Below are 18,586 nucleotides of genomic sequence, written 5' to 3' on the forward strand. Positions count from 1 at the left end.
ATTAATTAGAGTACCTGAGAACACCGGTGTGTGTATGAAGGGCCTGTATTTATGAAATTTAGTTACTTATTTATCTCTACATATGATTTCAGGTAAGTCTGATATTTTTAGAACATAATGTGCTGAGGGCATTATTTGCATGATGTGAAAACTATTCTTTAATCAGTTCATCATGAATTATTGCAAGTTTTCACCTGACAACTTTCCAGACCTCTACTGGTGACCATTAAGAATTACACTGTGCCCTATACTTGACACCTTATTCCCATGAATGCAACTTCAATCCCTTTAATTGCTTTACTCACAAGCCAATGTTTTACTCAGAGTCCCTTTTCTTAACTGTTTTATTCTGAATAAAGCTGACAGTGTGGCAGCTTGTGCACCGCAAATATCTTTCTTGCTGTAAAAATAGACTTGGACCTCAAGTTTCTGTTCAACTCAATTGACAAATGGATGATTTTTTAAAATATGTAATCACCTTAATGTAAAAGAATAACGAAATATATGTTATCAAAAGCAGGAAGACTGATGAGCCCCTGGAAATAACTGTTTTTACACATATTGAAGTTATGAAATAGGCCTACAGGAAAAATACAGTGACCAACTGTCACTTTGACCAAATGTTAACTTAAAACCACCAGCGGGACAAGTGGGGTGGGTACATCAAATACTTTACCTGAAGTAGGCTACGAGGTAAAGTAGACATGCTGATTTCCGTTATATCTGACTTCTTGTATCGCAGTAGAGGCATGATGACACTCTCTCGTAACGTTTCCTGTCAGCGGTGTACAGTCTTTTCTACTTTACTTGGCAACGCCTTCCGACGTCACCTATACCGAAACTTGAAGGAAACTCACCTGGCTGGCTGTCAAGAGGGCGAGAGAGATTAAAACAGGAAACTAAAGGCGTCGTCTGGAGAGAAACTTTTACTAACGAGCTGTCAAGTGTAACAATGTGAACTCTCTGGCTGACCTGCTGTAACTAAGGAACTGCGGACTTTCTGAACCGCAGCTGGGTCGTACACTATTCCACGGAAAAGTGCGGTTTTATTACAAGAAGTCAGCGCTGGAAGACAGTTCCGGGTTCAGCCCGTAGCCAGTGTGACCGTGACAACTCCCATTCAGCACTGGGAGTTAGAAGCAAACCAGCATGGACATTGAGCTGCAGACAATTACGACGAATGGAAACGATGGAGATCATGTATCAAAGGACGGGGTGAGTTGTATGGGATAAATAACTAAAGAGTTTATACTTAGTGACCTGTCCAATACAATACTACTATTACTACTACTACTATCTATAATAATATTATCTGACAATTCTGTATTTATCTTATTATACACGTTTTTTAAAATTCAGTCCATATAATAGCATAATATTAGGGCTGGGCAATATGGACAAAATCAAATATCATTTGTGACCAAATACCTCGATATCGATATTGCGACAATAGTGTAAAGATTACTATCGGTGCTTTCACGAAATATTTACACAATTAGATTTTTTTGATAACTAATCATCAGTCATGTGGATATAATGACTAAGTGAGTAAAGGCAAATAATAGAACAGCTAGAACAATCTGGTAAGTTCAGAAAGTTATATCACTATAATGCAGCCTTTAAAGGTGCAGTGTGTAGAATTTAGTGGCATCAAGCGGAATGGATTAGGCAGAAATGGAATATAATATTGATAAGTATGTTTTATCATGTTTTCGTTACCTTAGAATGAGGCCTTTATAACTACATAGAGAGCGGGTCCTCTTCCACGGAGCCTGTCATGTTGCACCAGCATGCTTCTACAGTAACCCAGAAAGGATAAACCACACCTACACACCGCACCTTGAAAACCAAAACAAGACAACACTTATACCATATCACGATATTATGATATCCAGAATCTCAGATGATATCTAGTATCGTATCATGATATTGGTATAATATCGATATGTTGCCTAGCCCTACATACTATACCTGCATATCTATATTGTACACACTTTTCCCTGGTATCATAACATACATCATCATCAGTTTGCACAAGAGTTTCCTTTATGGTGTTTAGTAATATTCCCCACAATTTGACTCCTCCAAGGTGCCAGCAGGTAATGGAAGTGGCCAGGCCTACAGTATCCCCGAGGCAACAGAGGGAGATGTGTTGCTTACTGAACAGGTGAGTTATTGTCAAGTGATGTGCTGTTGTTTATAAAGTATTTGATTTTGTTCAGTTACTGTTCATAAGCACTTTGTTCAAAAGAGTAGAATCACACGTAGCATGAATTTTCCATTTCCACCTGAAAATTGTGAGCTACTTTCAACACTGTTGAAAGTGGCTGAATCAACAAACTGTTGAGAGATGATTTATTTCATTTACAGTAAAGGGTAGAGTTTTTAACCCAGTGGAAATTGACAAATGTGTCTTTGTGTTTCATCAGCCTAGAAATGGGGAGATAATGTCCTCTGGCCATGCGGCAGAAACCCAAAGGAATCAAGAGGTTTGACCACTTTTATTAGTTAGAAACTTGTTGTTTCTTAAGTATGTTCTCCCACGCTTGCAATAAAGGAAGTGTAACTTTCCTTTTATCACGTGATAATTAAATTTTTTGCGCTCCATCCATCCACTGAACTCCAAAGAGGACATTGCAGCTGTGAGAAGAACCCTTTCTATGATGCCCATGTCTATAATGCGTTACAACCTTCTTATAGCTCTGTATGATTATAGTTATAAGCACTCATAAATATTCATAATGCTTTATGATAATAATATCAACACTTATGAAGCATTTATTATGACTTATAAGTTCAAGTATCATAATACTTGCTGTTAATAATAAATAATACAATTGATAATTGCTGGTCACTCACTGACATTTTTTTTTGCAAGGATCATAGTGTATTATAATTCTCATAGTTGTAATAGATTATAATCATTTAATAATAAAGCATTATGAATATTTATGAGTGCTGATAACTATAATTGCCATGCTATAAGCAGATTATAATTCATTGTAAGTATATTTATAATGCATTACAGACATGGGTGTCAGAGAAAGTGTTACCAGTTTTGCTTCTTGTTTCTTGATACTTGTCATTTAATTACACTTCCTGCAACCTGCTTCCTGATAGTGTTTGTTATGTAACATTAACATTATTTCTTGCATTATGCCTTTTTGGATAATACTCCACCCTGAATCTATCTCTCGAATATCAAACTCCCCCCCATATGCTGTAGCCATATGTTGACAAAGTAATGTGAGATTTTAGGAACAAGCTGTTTCATTTTTTAAAATTTTTATTGTGCTTCTAGAAGAGCTCAGTGTGCAGGGTAAAGGATGAGCTGAACGAGGTCGTCTTCTGGAAAGTCAGACTATGGATGGTCATCATCTTGGTTTTTCTCCTCATCTTCGCCATCATCATAATTTCCCTGGCCTTGTGCTCAAGTAAGGTCTCATGATGAATGGGTTGTTTTATTTATTTTTTTCAATTTATTGAAGATTATATGTATAAACAGGGTGATAGCTTAGGTAATTGTATATATTTTTACTTATTTAAATTACTTTGATCTGTAACAAGGCGGTCTATCATACATACCATCATACAGCCAAAAACCAAAGTGACCAAAGTTGTTGATTCCATGATTCCACTAAACATGCAAATATATAACATCAACACTTAATGCAAGTACAAAACTATGCAAAACTAATAATAAAATCTGATCCCAAAATGAACTTTTTAAATACAGCAGTTATAGTTACGAAGCTTTGACCCAGTTTCTCTTTGAGCAGCGATTTATGAGGACGTGGATGAGAAGTACGACGCTTCATCGTTTAACGTTTCTCGAAGTTTCAACGGGAGCTTCAGACTGCCCAACCAGGTCTTCACAGAGGAGCTTCTCACCCTTTCCGTCAGTAAAAGCCAAGCTCTCGCCACAGATCTTCAAAAACAGGTTTGACTGATTATTATCACCTATACTTCAAATGATAAAATGACTTAATTAATATGAATTGGTTGCAAATATAAGTCAGTATATAGGGCCAAATAGGAATATTTAACCATCATATGATTGGCTGTATGTATTTCTTCCTACCTTTGTTTTGCTACTGCAGTTTATTAGTTTATCAAAGTAACCATGCAAATATTAACACCATGAATAGAGAGTTACCTTGATGCACACAGTATAATGCCTTACTAGATAACAACTAGGGGAAAGATGCAGGGGGTTATTTAAGACTATTATTTAATGGTACTACTAGAAGTGAATAGTTATTTGATTGAGGTAACACGATAAAATGTGTAAAGTAAAATGTACACCCACCCCTGATAGTATCAGGTTTTGTGTCCTCCAAACTGGGACAGGAAAGCCACAAGCTTCACAACACAAAAATCTGTTTACAGCTGCTATTGCTAAGAGCTGAAAGCCCTCTGTAGCTGGTTTTGTTGCTTATTTAGACATTATGAACAACAATAGGGCTTGACCAGCAGAAATGAGCTCTCAGTGAAGTGAAAGTAAACCAGTAGTAGTCAAACCATTTCACCCTCTGTGTTTACTTTTGCTTGTCTGAACCTGCCCCACCCAGTTGGCTGACCTCTACAGATCCTCCCCTGCTCTGGGGCGCTACTTCTCCGAAGCTAAAATATATGCTTTCAGGTAAATTCATCACACTCAGTGGTTAGGAACTACATTTTCACCTCTTTTACATGAAACCATTCAAACAAGCTTTTTGTCATTTGTAGATTTTAGAGGCAAAAATGTGTGTTGAGCTCCAGAACTTCTGTTTAACTCTCCCCACAGGAATGGTTCAGTCACTGCAGACTACCGGCTGACATTTCTCATGCCCGCAGAGAGGCAGGACGAGTTGAGGAACTTTACCCTGAGCAGGAAGATGGTGTACAACGTGTTCAGACAGTTTCTATATGACCGGGAGACAGATGAATCAGAGCCCATGTACATTGATCCATTGTCCCTAAAAATGTTTTGAAGAAATGTTCACAAACTTACAAGAAAACTGGTGTATCTTGCTTTGTCATTTAGAGAGTAAGAAAGCATATATGAAACCTCTGAAGGTTGGTGTTTGTAACTCATGTGAGATTTTCCCACGAGCATATGACACATCATTACCACAGGAAACTACATAGTTCATACAAACTACATAGTCATGCAAAGGCGTCATGACTTCAGTCATATGGATGAGCTTCTTTAAGACTTCTCTCGATGTAAAATCTACATCCTACTGTCAAACCGAGTAGTTTATCTGACCAGACAATGCCAACAAAGATCAGTGCTTTCTTGAGTATATATAATATAGTATTTCATACTGTACTTCAGATTTCATTATGTGTTTTTGTATAACTCCAAGTATATCAATTCCAAAGGGTATTTTTTTTATAAATGTCTGTGCTGTAATTATTTATATTCATTCCTTGACTATCACTGTCACGAGAACATGAGAAAAGCCTGTAAAAGTGTTTTTAATGGAAAGTGTTTATATTTGCATATCTATCCCATTATTCTGCATCACCAAGACATCATTTGTAAATGAAAAAAGTGGAACACTCTGAAACATTTTCCTAGAGAGAAAACAGGAAGGAAAGTCAGCTTCAGAGATCTGTGTAGGGAAATTAGCTGTCTGCAGCAGTCATATTGTAAATCAGGGCAATGCATGCCCATATGAAACTATATATTCTGCACACAAAAAAATCATACTTTGTATATTATACCACCAAATGCACAGAATTTTGTACATTTCTCATTGAGGTTTTGTTTGACATGTACACAGGGGCTCATGTTTTGCCTTTTAACCTGCTGTATTTTTAACATTCTCTGTGGTTGAACAGTAGAGGGAGTGCATGTTCCTCATACATGTGAACAGTTACTTCTACTTTTGTTTTCTTTCTGTCTTGTGCTTGTCTGATATTGAGAATTTACATTGATATTTTCTCTTAAGCAGTGAATTGTACAGGAAGGAAAGTCAGCTTTAGGGAACTGTATGGGAAAATTAGCTGTCCGCAGGTGTCAAGTCAGGGCAATGCATGTCCATATAAAGCTATATATTCTGAACACACAAACCTCATACTTTGTAGAGTATACCACTAAATAAACAACATTTTGTACATTTCTCATTGAAGTTTTGTTTGACATGTACACAAGGGCTCAGTTTTTGCCCTTTAACCTGCTGTATTTTTGATATTCTCTGTGGTTGAACAGTAGAGGGAGTGCATGTTCCTCATACATGTGAATGGTTACCTTTACCTTTGTTTTCTGTCTGACTTGTGCTTCTTGTCTCTTTTTTTGCAGAGAAATATTAAGAATTTACATTGATATTTTGATAGTGAATTGTAGCAGGTTGTTGCAGTTAATAACTGGTAGTACATCACACTTTTGTAAATTAGAGCTGTTCCTGTAGGTCAGATTGCAGTCTGTTTCCTGGCAGCAATCATGTCAACGTGTCTGTCCTCTAATAACATTACAGCTATGATTAATGTTTAATTAATTAATGTTTATGCCAAATGATCTGGTCCTGAACAGGCATTTTTCCACCAGATGGTTATTCATTAGTCCTCATCTCAGCAGGTTGCACTCTGTACAAAACTTCATGAAAACAGTTGAAACATGAACCAATTAAAACACTAATTACCATGTTTTGTTATCAGTTAATTGTGGTGAAAACGCATCTAATTGAGTAAATGTTAATTCTTTGATTAAATATTATCATCTAACATGAGATTTATATGGTCTGTAATTTCTGAAATAAAGATTTTTTTTTAGACATGTGATGTGCCTGAAACCTGCTGAAACTGTGCAGTTAATGTGTAGCTAAAATGTTAGATTTATTACAGTCATTCAATTGATTTATAACTTCAAATAGAGATTACCCTCCTTATCAAAATGGGCTTAATAATCAAGATACCCATGGATAAACAAGTATAAGGTTAGCTTAGGAATTCTACCTAGATATATGTGTCTTGGAGTTAAAGAAAGCAATTATCGTCACAGTAAGAGTACACATAGAAGCACAGTGTGATTCATGGGAAATACATTTTCTCTTACTGTTAGACAAGATTAGAAAAGATTTATGCCTTCAAAGAACTGAGGTTTACTAAAGAGGGAAATATATTTTCACTTGCAGTTCTTAAACGTCTTTCCTGCATGACAGTCACATGCTGGTCAAAAGGTCAAGTTTAAGCAACAGCGTATTAGTGGGATCCATGAGATTTCAACAGCATATTACTGTGCATAAAACCAAATCAGACCACCTGCTCTTTGATACTCTCTAATATTGCAAATGTTGAGCTCAGAATAAACTTGCACATTTCTGTTTAGACTGGATTTATTGATTCAGACTGGACAACCTTAGTTGACTTAAGCTGCTCTCTCTACTGTATTTTTAGGGTTAGGGAGAATATTGTCTGCAGGTGTCTGGCTGTGTTTCATCAAAGTAAACAGTTTTCAAAATCTGTTGGCAACAGAGATAGATCATGTACCTTGGCATAAGGCAGCAGCATAGATTTTGGCTGTGTATACCAAATAGATACTGGCTGCCTGTGCTGTCAGGAGTGACTGGTGGTCCATTTTTCAATCCTATTTTGAGAACTGCTAATCGTCTAAAGCCAGATTAACTATAATAAGCACTCTGAGCTTTGATAGTCAGGTTGGTTTTAAACAGCACTTCACTACACTCAATCCTTTGGCGTACCTATGATCCTGAGATCGCTCACGCAGAGCCTCACTTCGGTCAGTCATGGGTCAACCGTGTTGGTTAAACATGTATTTATCCATTTTGACGTGTGTGCAAGTTTTTTAGATCTATCTATCTATCTATCTATCAATCTATCTATCTATCTATCTCAAAATATTTAATTTTTTGCAAGCGTTAAGAGGAAAAGCGGATTGTTTATCCCTCCACGGTTTTGTATCATGTATTTTTCTGTCCCACAGTAAATTATAAAATACATCCAGGGTGCAGTCTCCCCCGGCTTGGCTGTAGGCCTTTTTCACAGCAGACACTTTCATAGAAGGAAAATCATAGGTGTTACTAACAATGTTCATGATTGCTCTATTCTCTTCAAGTGTCCCAGTGAGCCATGACAGTGTGACAATGAGCCAGCAGGCACAATACAAGGACCCTTAAACTGAAAAAGCTAAATTCAGCCATGATTAATTTTTATCATTTACACCTGTACTTTTCCTACTGATTACATGTCAAAATGGCTTATTGCTAACACTATAATTAGTTAGTTAACATACCAGGAAGTGCAACATGTTTTTCTGCTCAAGCTTAAATCAGTTGACATCTACAGCACGTAATCTTTTGTGGCCCTAATACATTGCTTAATTGTTGCACAACAGCAAATGTGCAATGTGTAGTGCTTTCCTGCCGCATCCCTCGAGAGACAGAGAGAGAGAGAGAGAGAGGGTGCAAGAGAGAGAGAGAGAGCGATGCAGTGGCTGGTGTGTGTATATATATATATATACTCATTGGTATATATATATACTCACAAGGCTATTCATTAGGTACACCTGTGCCATCTAATGCAATCCAATACAACAGCTCTGCCATAAATTCTACTTTTATGAAGCTCATGCATTTTCAGCATTAACCTCTTCATGTATGTTAATGGAGTGGACAAAATATTAGGAACACTTTTCAATATAATGTACTCCAGTACACCACCACCACCCACTACAACCTCAATAAAAAACATAAAGTACAGTTATCACCTTTCTGACAATGTCAACAAAAACATTTACAAATAAGCTTTGTAAATGTAGAATTTATGGCAGAGCTATATATATATGTATATGTGTGTGTGTGCGTGTGTACATAAATGTATATATGTATGTATAGATATATATAGCTTTTTGCTCCTTTGCAGTTTCTTCTAGATTTTGTCCATTGTATCTTTGAAAAAATATAAGTACTTCTTAAAACATGGGTTGAGCTCAACACAGGCCTGAAAAACTGTCAATATAACATAAATTACAGAATAAAATTTAAAAACAAAAATGACTGGAAAAACATGTCCATGCATTTTACACATTTCTCCTCCTTATTTAATGCACTCATAATATGTATGCCTATGTATAACTTTTACATAATATATTAAAAGAAGCTTAATGTGTGTGTTGTAGCTTAGAAATACCCTTTTAGTCATGTCTATAAAGAGGATAAGTCTGTTCCAAGAGGAATTCCCTTCTTTAATTCCCCGAGGAATCCCAGACGTGTGTTATAGCCTTTGTGAATGGGTGCACAGCTACGTGGGCAAATTATTTATTTGCATGGATATAGAAATATTATACAGGTGAGAATAGGTGGTTATGAAAATATTGGGATGTACAAACTTAGAAAAAATAAAAGCAAATAAATACTGAAATAGAAATGAGTAAAAACAAAATTGGCTGATGTGGACCATCAAAGCAAAGTTCTTCAATTAAACTCTTAATTTTTCTCAGAGGCAAGAGCTCAAACCTGACCTTTCCTTGTTGCACATTAGAGTTCCAACTCACTGTATATTACCATCCAATGTCATTTTTAGCCTGGTATAGAGCATGCAGTGTCCCGAGGTTCTAGGAAGACCTCTGCACTTATCCCATTAAAGGGTTATCTCTCCTTTTGGGTCTCCCAAGACTTAAAGATTAAGGCTGTGGTTGCATGATATTTCAGTCACACCTCAGTGCTGCCACTACTCTACACGACCACTGTCCTCGCACATCTCAGCTTCAACACAGACTCTGCAGGATTCTGGACAAAATCAAACCACTGAAGGAATAATGGGTGCCCACGGCTCCAACCTGGATGACATCCTGGAGGAGGACATGCACCACTGGTACACCAAGTTCATGAGGGAGTCTCCTTCTGGGCTCATCACGCTCTTTGAGCTCAAGGGTATGCTTGAAATGAATGGGATGACAGAGGAGGCCAGCAGCTATGTGGACCAGGTCTTCTTCACCTTTGACATGGATGGGGTAAGAAAATACCTGCAACAAGTTTCTTCTTCTCTGCTCAGGACAAAATGGACTGTATGATTCCCCCAAAAGAGGTGAACAGTACCAATGATTTGCCAGAGAGCTGATGAGACATCTACTTGATGAATGACTGATGCATGTAACTAGTTGAATAAATCAGTTCTCTTGAATCAAAGGCCAACTTTGCAATGGGAAATAAGAGACTCATGCGTTATTTCAGATTGTTTTACATAAAGAGTTAACATTTTAAAAGGAGTGACGAGAGATTACGGACATCTCTCACATTTTAAGATGGATCAACTGAGTTTAAACTCTGACATGATCTACTTTTTGAGTCCTGCACAAAGCTTAGGATGACAGGATGTACAAACTGCACCTTGTTAGTACATGATTTAGAGTCTCTGTAAGTATCAGCCATGGTTTCCTCAGAGTTGCCTCACTCATGTTGCCCTTGTGTAGGATAATTACCACTACTACTACTACTACTCTGATAATACCAAATGGTACAATTCTGCCTTTGAAAATCTTTTTTTAAAGGGGACCTATTATGCTCATTTCCAGCTCTATATTATTTTTATTTTTGGACTCACTAGAGTTGCTTTGCATGATTTACAATTCAAAAAACTCCTTATTTATCTTAAGGCTCTTTTGTAAAGAGATCTCACATTATAACTATAAAGAAGATCTGTCATTACGCCGCCTTTGCTTTTTTACACTGAACCAAACAAAGCTAACATAATGTCCTTTTACATAGCATGCCAGTGTTCCAAATCAGAAGCGTGATGTGCAACACAACAACATCGGCGATTAGTGCGTGCTGTCCTGTCGTGCCAGCTGTCACATTTACACAGACATTAATCTAGCTCTGTGACTACCTCTGTAGCCAGCTTATTGATGGAGTAACTCTGCTCCCCATCTCTGTGTCCGTACTTTTTATACAGAACAGTGGGGCGAAATAAAGGCGCAGCATTCCCGCCTTGAACAGCCTTGCGTAGAAGGGGCTTTATACTGGCCCTTTATGCAGCCCCTCAGTTCAGCCTCTGTCTCTTACAGGCAGTCTTAGCTCCTGTCTCGTTAAGGCCCACTTTTGATGAGCCCACTCTGTTCTGATTGGCCAGCTTCAGGAAGCCTGCTGAGGGGCAGCCATATCAGAGTCATGTTAAATTACCACTGATGCAAACCCAACATTTCCTGCTTTACTGCCTCAAATGAAAAGCTTTTAAATGATTAAATAACGAAAGAGTTTTATTGTGAAGAATTTACAGGAAATTAAATGTGTTCCTCACTGAATTAGCAAAGCTTCATTAGTGGCGCTAAAAACCAGTTGACACAACAACATATGGACATATTTGGAGCTCTTTTTTAAGCAGATCAGTTAAAAATAACGTAGGGAGGAATAGTACAAACAGAAACAGCAACAGTGATGATGATGTTTAATGAAGAGTTGCAGACGACCAGCACACCTCCAACAAGTAAACAACTTATTTTACTTTGCATGCTGTGTAACGGAAAAACATTCACAGCGTGCCAGCTTTACTGGAGTCATGGCTCGGTGTGACTACCCCCATAACAATGGAAAAATGCTATAATGTTAGCCTAGCGGAGCAGTGAACTCGCGCGCTGTGCATGGAGCAGATGACCACATAAAGAAATCTTTCACAAGTCAACGTCGGGTCGGGCTAAAAGTAGAAAGAAACAGTGGAAACCAAGCGTTCAGAGCAGTCGGTGCTTTTTGCTCACAGGGATTACTTCTACGTACGTTTACTTCATTATTTGACACTTTGGCCACGTTTAACATGAACATCTGACATTGCAACATCATACGTATGACTGAAAATAATAAAAAACATAATAGGTCCCCTTTAAATACATTTTGATTTTGCAATCCATCATTTTCTTATCTGTATCTTTTATTTGCTGTTTTGCAGGATGGCTACATAGACTTCGTTGAATACATTGCAGCAATAAGTTTATTACTGAAAGGGGAAATTAACCAGAAACTAAAGTGGTACTTCAAGCTCTTCGATCAAGATGGAAATGGGAAAATTGACAAGGAGGAACTGGAGACTATATTTAAGGTACAGTATTTTTTTTTTCTTGGATGTTTCATAATTAGAGTGTCACAGATCTGAAGAACTGGGCAGAGTTCCCAGAATCATAAGGCTTAGCTCTGAAAGTGCAGAAATGGGTTTAACTGGCCATGACCTAGACATGACCCATAATCCAGGGGGCTTCTTATCTAACCTTAGGTCTAAATATGGCCTTGACTATCACCTAATTCACTGACTGAGGAAGTCGTGCAGTAACCACGCAACAGATTATGTGACACCTTTTTAAGTTAATGCTGAACAATTAACTGTGGAAACTTCTTCACCAGGCTATTCAAGATATCACGAGGATTTACGACGTCCCACCAGAAGAGATTGTGACTCTTATATATGAAAAGGTCGATGTCAAAGGAGAAGGTAACAAATATCTTATTGATGATACCATGATTTATTAGCCCTCAACATAAGAACAGTGTTCCTGGTTGGAAATAATGTCAACAGGACCAGCCCTGTCCAGAGCCCATTCAGAGTGAAATACTGGATCAATAGGAAGCAATAAACATTCTGATAGCTGTGTAATTTCTTAATATATATAATTTGTCCCTTAAAATTTTTTTATCTTTGCTGCTTCTCAGGTGAGCTGACACTGGAGGAGTTCATCGATGGAGCGAAGGACCATCCTGACATCATGGATATGCTCACCAAGATGATGGATCTTACCCACGTCCTGGAAATCATCCTCAAGGGTCTAAAACCAAAGAATGCTGTGAACTGAATCGGGAGTCAACAAACTGGACTGTGTGGAAGAGTCGAGATCATTTTTGGTGGATTTTAAGAATGCAGCATTGTTGAGGAAAGAGTGTATGTGCTTGATGAAGAGCCATGTTCCAATTTCAGAGTGCACATAATGAACTCAAAAAACCCGACTGAGCAGTCCCATGCAGATATGATCTCTCTGTATGTCGCCCAAGGGAAGCAGAAAAAGTGCCGTCTTCTCTCTGCTTGTGCTCTCACGTCTCTTGTTCGGTGGCCCTTCAGTTTTGTTAAGGTTTAAAACACCTTTAACAAGTGATGTGTTTGGAGAATTTCAGTGAAGGGAAGCCCATTTGCTTCAGGTTCCCATCACGGTGTGAGTAGATGGCTCAAAGCAATGTGGATAAACCACTTTGATTTACTTCATCAGAATTGGGCTTGAGATGTTGTAAGGGCTTCCTGGTTTGCAGAACTGTCAGGGACGAAGTGGAAAGCAGAGCGGGATACTTCATTCCGAAATGTCTTGGACAGCTTTGGCATTATTTTTAACATTATTTCAACAGATTTATAATGGAACATGTTAAATTCAAATTAATTAATTAATTAATTCTACTTAGTCCTGTTGAACGGCCAAATTCACTGTGAATTTCTTACACTACTCACCGAGACTGTACTTCATTTTGTGTTGTCGCTCTTGTAAGATCCGCATGAAAACTACACTATTGGCTGTATAAAAACTGAATGGTAACTGAATACAAATGTAGCAGCTGAATGTTAAAATATTTATGTATACTTGTGTGAAATGTATTGTTTCATTGTATTTTGCTGTTATTAAGGTTACAATACTGCCTTAAAATCAATACAATGTTTTTTTAAAAAAAAGAAAAATACTGACTCTAGCACAGTTTACTGTGTGATTCTTCTTTTACACAACAGACGCAGGAGTAAAAATAACATCACAGTTTCTTGATGGGCACATATCCACATTGCACACAAGTCAGCTGTTTTTCCTTGAATGGATGGCTTAACTTTTTTATGTTTTTATGTTAGGGTAATTTGTTTATGTAGAATACATCAGAAAATGTGGAGGCAATGTTAAACAATCAGGAGTGACAAATGTTATAAACATATCACAAAACCCCTTCATGACATCACATGCAGAAGCATAATTTTTTGGGGGGTCAAAGGATAACTGATGAATGCATGGCAGTTAATGCACCCTTCAACTCTCATATTTCAAGTTGATACATTTTCTTTCTTTATCAACTTTAAGTCTAAAGAGATGGAAAGTTTGCCTCAAGAAGCTCATTGCCAACAAGCTGCAAGCTTTGTAACTACTGGGGTTTTGAAAATCTGGTCAAATCCATTACTCTCTTATTTTCTCGAGCAGCTATCATGTTCTAAAACTAATAATAATCTTTCCAACACAAATTGGTAAATCATGTTCAGGGTGGCGCTTGGCTTCTCTTCTGAACTAGTCTGCCAAGGAACAGACTGTCTCAGAGCTTTGATTTCCATTTGTGCAGAAAATACCAGAACTTGTCACACACATAGAAAGAACAAAGAAGCCTATGATCAGCTGTCATTTAGTTTGGAAGGGGACAAGACCAGAATAATCTAGCTTTCCTATTTTTTATGATTATATCAGAATCATAATAAAGCTTGATTTTCTTTTTAAGACTCATCATCTGATTTCTCTTTGCCTTTGCAGTATTATTTGCAAACAGGTGAACCAGGAGTTCAAATCTATAAGACATCCTGCCAATCTAAACACAGCTGACATTGACTTAACAATGAGGTTCTTTACTTTTGGGGTCAAAACTTGACATCCCTCAGCTCATTTTTTTGAAGTTAATCAATATCAAACCATGCTATCCCTTTATACTGAGGTCCTTCAACCATAATGGTCTGCATGGTTAATGATTGGACAGAGGTTCATTTTGGTACACAGTGGTCAGACATTATTATGAACTCAGATAAATAGCACGTTGTGTAAATCAAATAAAGATAAGGGTTTGACTCCACATAGCACTCAAAGCTTGCCTAGATCCATCACCTGATGCAATTTACATAACCGCACTGATCAACCCGCCTATGGCTCTTTGTATAAATTCACCAGTCCATGCTCTCATGGCTTTGCACTGCACACTGCTTCCTACTGTCTTGACACCGCAGCACAGGAACAGTCGACCACATCCAATTGGAACCATGCAGTCTGCCGAGTCCAAATTCAACAAAAACAGCCTGCTCTTGGCTCTGAGGCGATACAGCACAGTTGTCAGTGATATGGAGAAGACAATTCTCCTGCCAAGCCTGCTGAGAGACGTGCCCACTGATGAGGTGTGGGACTGTGAAGCAGCAGAGGAATCCTGCAGCGACCTGTACAGCAACTACCTGATGCTCAAGGCCATAAGAAACACAGTGGAGTGCGGCCTGGTTCACCTGGATGACCACAAGGCCAAGAACAACACGCTCAACAAGACTCTGGAGCCTCTCTTGGACACAGATCCAGAAGTCCTCTTCCGCTTCCACCTGAACGGACTGTTTTCTGTGATGAGCGACCTCACCAAGAAGTCTCAGAGCCTTACTGAGAAGTATATGGACATCATCGGAGTGGCAAATTAGAAAAAATGCTGTCATCAAACAAAACATCTGGTGTTTGTAAAGGTGCGGTACATGTAGCAAAGTCACCTGAACATCTCAAATGTCTGAATTGTTTACATTCAGTGTCATGCTTCTAACTTAATGAATATGGAATAAAAGTGCATAGTCAAAACTGATCATTTCTTCCTCTTCATTTAACTGTGGCAGTCAATTAAACGAGGCAGTACTGTTCTTTGATTTTTAAAATATTCTTCATCATGAAGGAACAGAGCAGCTTTCTTGGTTTCTTGATTGAACACAAACTTACAGGGAGTTATGCTTATTGTTTTGAATCGTTAGGAAAATTTCAGGCAACAATTTTTATATTTGGGTATTTTTATTATATACATAGTTATATTTCACACAATATATGACAGAAAGAGCTGACAAAAAGACCACTATAGACAGATGGTAGTCTGCGAAATATTTCTCTCTCTCCCTTCCTCTTCCATGTCACCAGCCGCCGACGCTTAGCGCACAGGATGGAAAGGCTCGACAATTTCTGCAAAGGTCTTTTTTTCTGGTGAGATAAAAGAAAAAAAAGAGAAACACTTAGATTACACACATAAATGGGACACCACATTTTTAATTTAGTTTAGTTTCTCTTTGAAGACTTACAAATGCCTTAAAGCACTACAAACACAACAGAAATTAAGACACAGCGTGGATCTCATACCTAATACTGACTATGTTTTAAGATTCCTGTTCTGTGATAAGCATATGTCTGCTGTTAGTGATGATAAAATATACAAAAAAAATGAAGGCACATACTGTATGACTGTACAGTGGAATAACAAAACACACACAAGGGAATAAAATAGGCAGAAAAAGATATTAAAATATAATGCAGTCAATAAAACAAGCACTGCCTGCCTCTTTGAACAATCATTCCACTATGTTTATGTATAAAATCCACCTGACACATACAATGTCACAAATTTTCACCATAAACCAATCAATAATGTCTGATATAAATTGCTTAACTGCACAGACAGGTAAATGGCATGAGGCTAATCACTGTCCCTCCCAAGACTGTAAATGTAGAGTACAAAGGCACAAATATGAAGACAGATATGAAATGATGCATTATGCAAACAAGGTGCACGAATCTGCTTTAAACCTTATTCAAGAGGGAAGCAGTAATATTGGGTTTGTGTGTCTTCTGAAAATTCACTTACCCTTTGCTGCAAATTCCTCTGGGTGGAGTCTGATATACTCATTCATGTCTCGATCAAGTCTGGCATAAGTGTAATTTTCATATTTTGTAATATGGTAGCCGATGAACCAGCCGATTGTCGACAGCAGGACTTGTCGATGAACACCTAAAAAAGGGAAAATAGGGGAGATAATGTGGCTGTGTTTTAAGGACATAACATGATGATACTATAATATGAACTTTCCTTGCTGTGATCATTCCTCCTGTTCATACTGGTTATGAAAAGATAACCTTCAAATGTGCTTTCAATGCGATGGGGGCCATAATCCACAGTGTGTCATTTTGTACATAAGCGCATTTAAAAGTTCATCTGAAGCTTATATGAAGCTTCAGAATTCTGAGTTAGTCATATCAAGTGCATATCTGCCACATTTACAGTCTTTTTAGCAATCAAATTCCCTGGGACAGTGTTTTCCTGTTGAGCTGTGGTAGAAGTATAATAACAAAAAGAGGGACTTTGGCACTAAAAAGACTGACGTTGAAAGATATCTACTTGATTTGACTACTTTGGATGACTGAAGCTACATATTAGCTTCTGATAAACTTTGATGTACGTTTTTGCACAGAAGGAGGCTTGTGGATGTTGTCCTCCTCCATCACTTACCCTGTAAGTGCATTATGAAGGGATCTTCTAATGGTCAGTATGAACAGGAGGTTTGATTATGGCAAGAAAACCCTATTTCAATATTCATTTGGGCACCTGACTGCTGTTTTAAGCAAGACTTGAAAAATTGTGAAACCGTCTTTTAAGCAATATGAGCGATCACAGACTTATTTCAATATAGGGGATAGTCACATTTGAGTCTAATTCTACCTGCTACTTAATTTACGTTTAATTCGACTTAACTAAAATAGAGGAATAAACGAAACCTAATTAAACTTATATCATGTGGAATATATAGTTCAGATCCAATGAAAGCCTCAAAACAAAAATGAGCACTATAAAACAGACCCTGGGAATGAGTTTATTGTATATTTGTATTAAGCACAGCAGATACAATGCAAACTGATATCTGAATCAATGAACCAATCAATCAATTTATTAGTTATGACCTTAGGTATTTTGTAATGTAATTTGAATGACATTTTCTAAAGCCAGAAGCTACAAGCTTTAGCTTTCAGTGGGTAAACATACACAGTTAGCTATTATAACGAAGGTGTCACAACAAGTTAACTTGCTCCGCTGCGACACAACGTTTTGACTCTAAATGCATCATGTCAGGGCAGGTTTTTAATGCTTTTTGATCAGATGTTGCATGTGCTTGAGTGTAAAGTGCACCTCCGTAGACAGGATAAAGTCTGAAAGCAGGCTAACAAACATGCTAACCTGATTTTAGCGGTGGCCTGTGGTTAATGGCATTGTGAAGCATCGCGGTGCACCAGCCTACACCGGCCAGCCACAGCGAATTCCGGTTGACGATTCCTGGAGGAGGGAGAACCTTTCCCTCGTCTGGTATGAGCCCCATGGCGAGAAATTCTCCCTTCAATTCAGAGATTTTACTGACCTCCCAGCGGCAGGATCCCACTCATCAGCTATCACCTCTCGTAGGAAGTCAAGGGCATGGTGTGCAACCGAATGAGACGTCCGGCCACAACCACTCAGAACCGCTTTAGTTCCGCAATCTATTCATTCGCATTTCATTCCCTTTTTTTCCCCCTGTCAGCCAACGTGAGGAGATAAAACTTGTTGTTTTTTTTCTTTTAGCAATTACAATTACATTACATTTATTTGATTTTGTCTTAATGTAACATCAAACGACGATTAACTACTACCAAATTTAGCAAATTTTGATTGCTAGCATTAACTAGCTAGCTATAACTAAATGGATGGTAACTTAGTAATATTACTAAATATTATGTATATAATTACATATGTAACGTTAGTTAGTGGCTAATATAGGACTTGCTAGTTAGATAGTCGCAGGCTAGTATTGTAGCTGTAGCCATACTATTGTCACTACTATAAGT

General features: G+C 37.8%; 4 protein-coding genes across 4 annotated transcripts; 3 read left to right on the forward strand and 1 right to left on the reverse strand.

Moving 5' to 3' along the window:
- Positions 1-661: 661 nt before the first annotated feature.
- On the forward strand, positions 662-6,110 carry LOC137186367 (TPA-induced transmembrane protein homolog). The gene is made up of 7 exons (XM_067595244.1): positions 662-1,215; positions 2,090-2,167; positions 2,430-2,489; positions 3,302-3,434; positions 3,780-3,940; positions 4,572-4,642; positions 4,787-6,110. The coding sequence occupies exons 1-7, from the start codon at positions 1,150-1,152 to the stop codon at positions 4,971-4,973; spliced, it is 756 nt and encodes a 251-aa protein (XP_067451345.1). The 5' UTR covers positions 662-1,149; the 3' UTR covers positions 4,974-6,110.
- A 3,522-nt stretch (positions 6,111-9,632) lies between these two features.
- On the forward strand, positions 9,633-14,797 carry guca1c (guanylate cyclase activator 1C). The gene is made up of 4 exons (XM_067595249.1): positions 9,633-9,958; positions 11,887-12,036; positions 12,336-12,423; positions 12,642-14,797. The coding sequence occupies exons 1-4, from the start codon at positions 9,764-9,766 to the stop codon at positions 12,779-12,781; spliced, it is 573 nt and encodes a 190-aa protein (XP_067451350.1). The 5' UTR covers positions 9,633-9,763; the 3' UTR covers positions 12,782-14,797.
- Positions 14,798-14,883: 86 nt separating this feature from the next.
- On the forward strand, positions 14,884-15,539 carry thrsp (thyroid hormone responsive). Its single transcript, XM_067595250.1, has one exon. The coding sequence runs from the start codon at positions 14,890-14,892 to the stop codon at positions 15,382-15,384; it is 495 nt and encodes a 164-aa protein (XP_067451351.1). The 5' UTR covers positions 14,884-14,889; the 3' UTR covers positions 15,385-15,539.
- A 181-nt stretch (positions 15,540-15,720) lies between these two features.
- On the reverse strand, positions 15,721-18,202 carry ndufc2 (NADH:ubiquinone oxidoreductase subunit C2). Its single transcript, XM_067595251.1, has 3 exons — positions 17,946-18,202; positions 16,581-16,724; positions 15,721-15,922 (listed from the first exon to the last, which is right to left on the reverse strand). The coding sequence occupies exons 1-3, from the start codon at positions 18,082-18,084 to the stop codon at positions 15,873-15,875; spliced, it is 333 nt and encodes a 110-aa protein (XP_067451352.1). The 5' UTR covers positions 18,085-18,202; the 3' UTR covers positions 15,721-15,872.
- Positions 18,203-18,586: the final 384 nt, after the last annotated feature.

Source organism: Thunnus thynnus, chromosome 7 (genome assembly GCF_963924715.1).
Source record: "Thunnus thynnus chromosome 7, fThuThy2.1, whole genome shotgun sequence".
In the NCBI taxonomy this organism is placed as follows: domain Eukaryota; kingdom Metazoa; phylum Chordata; class Actinopteri; order Scombriformes; family Scombridae; genus Thunnus; species Thunnus thynnus.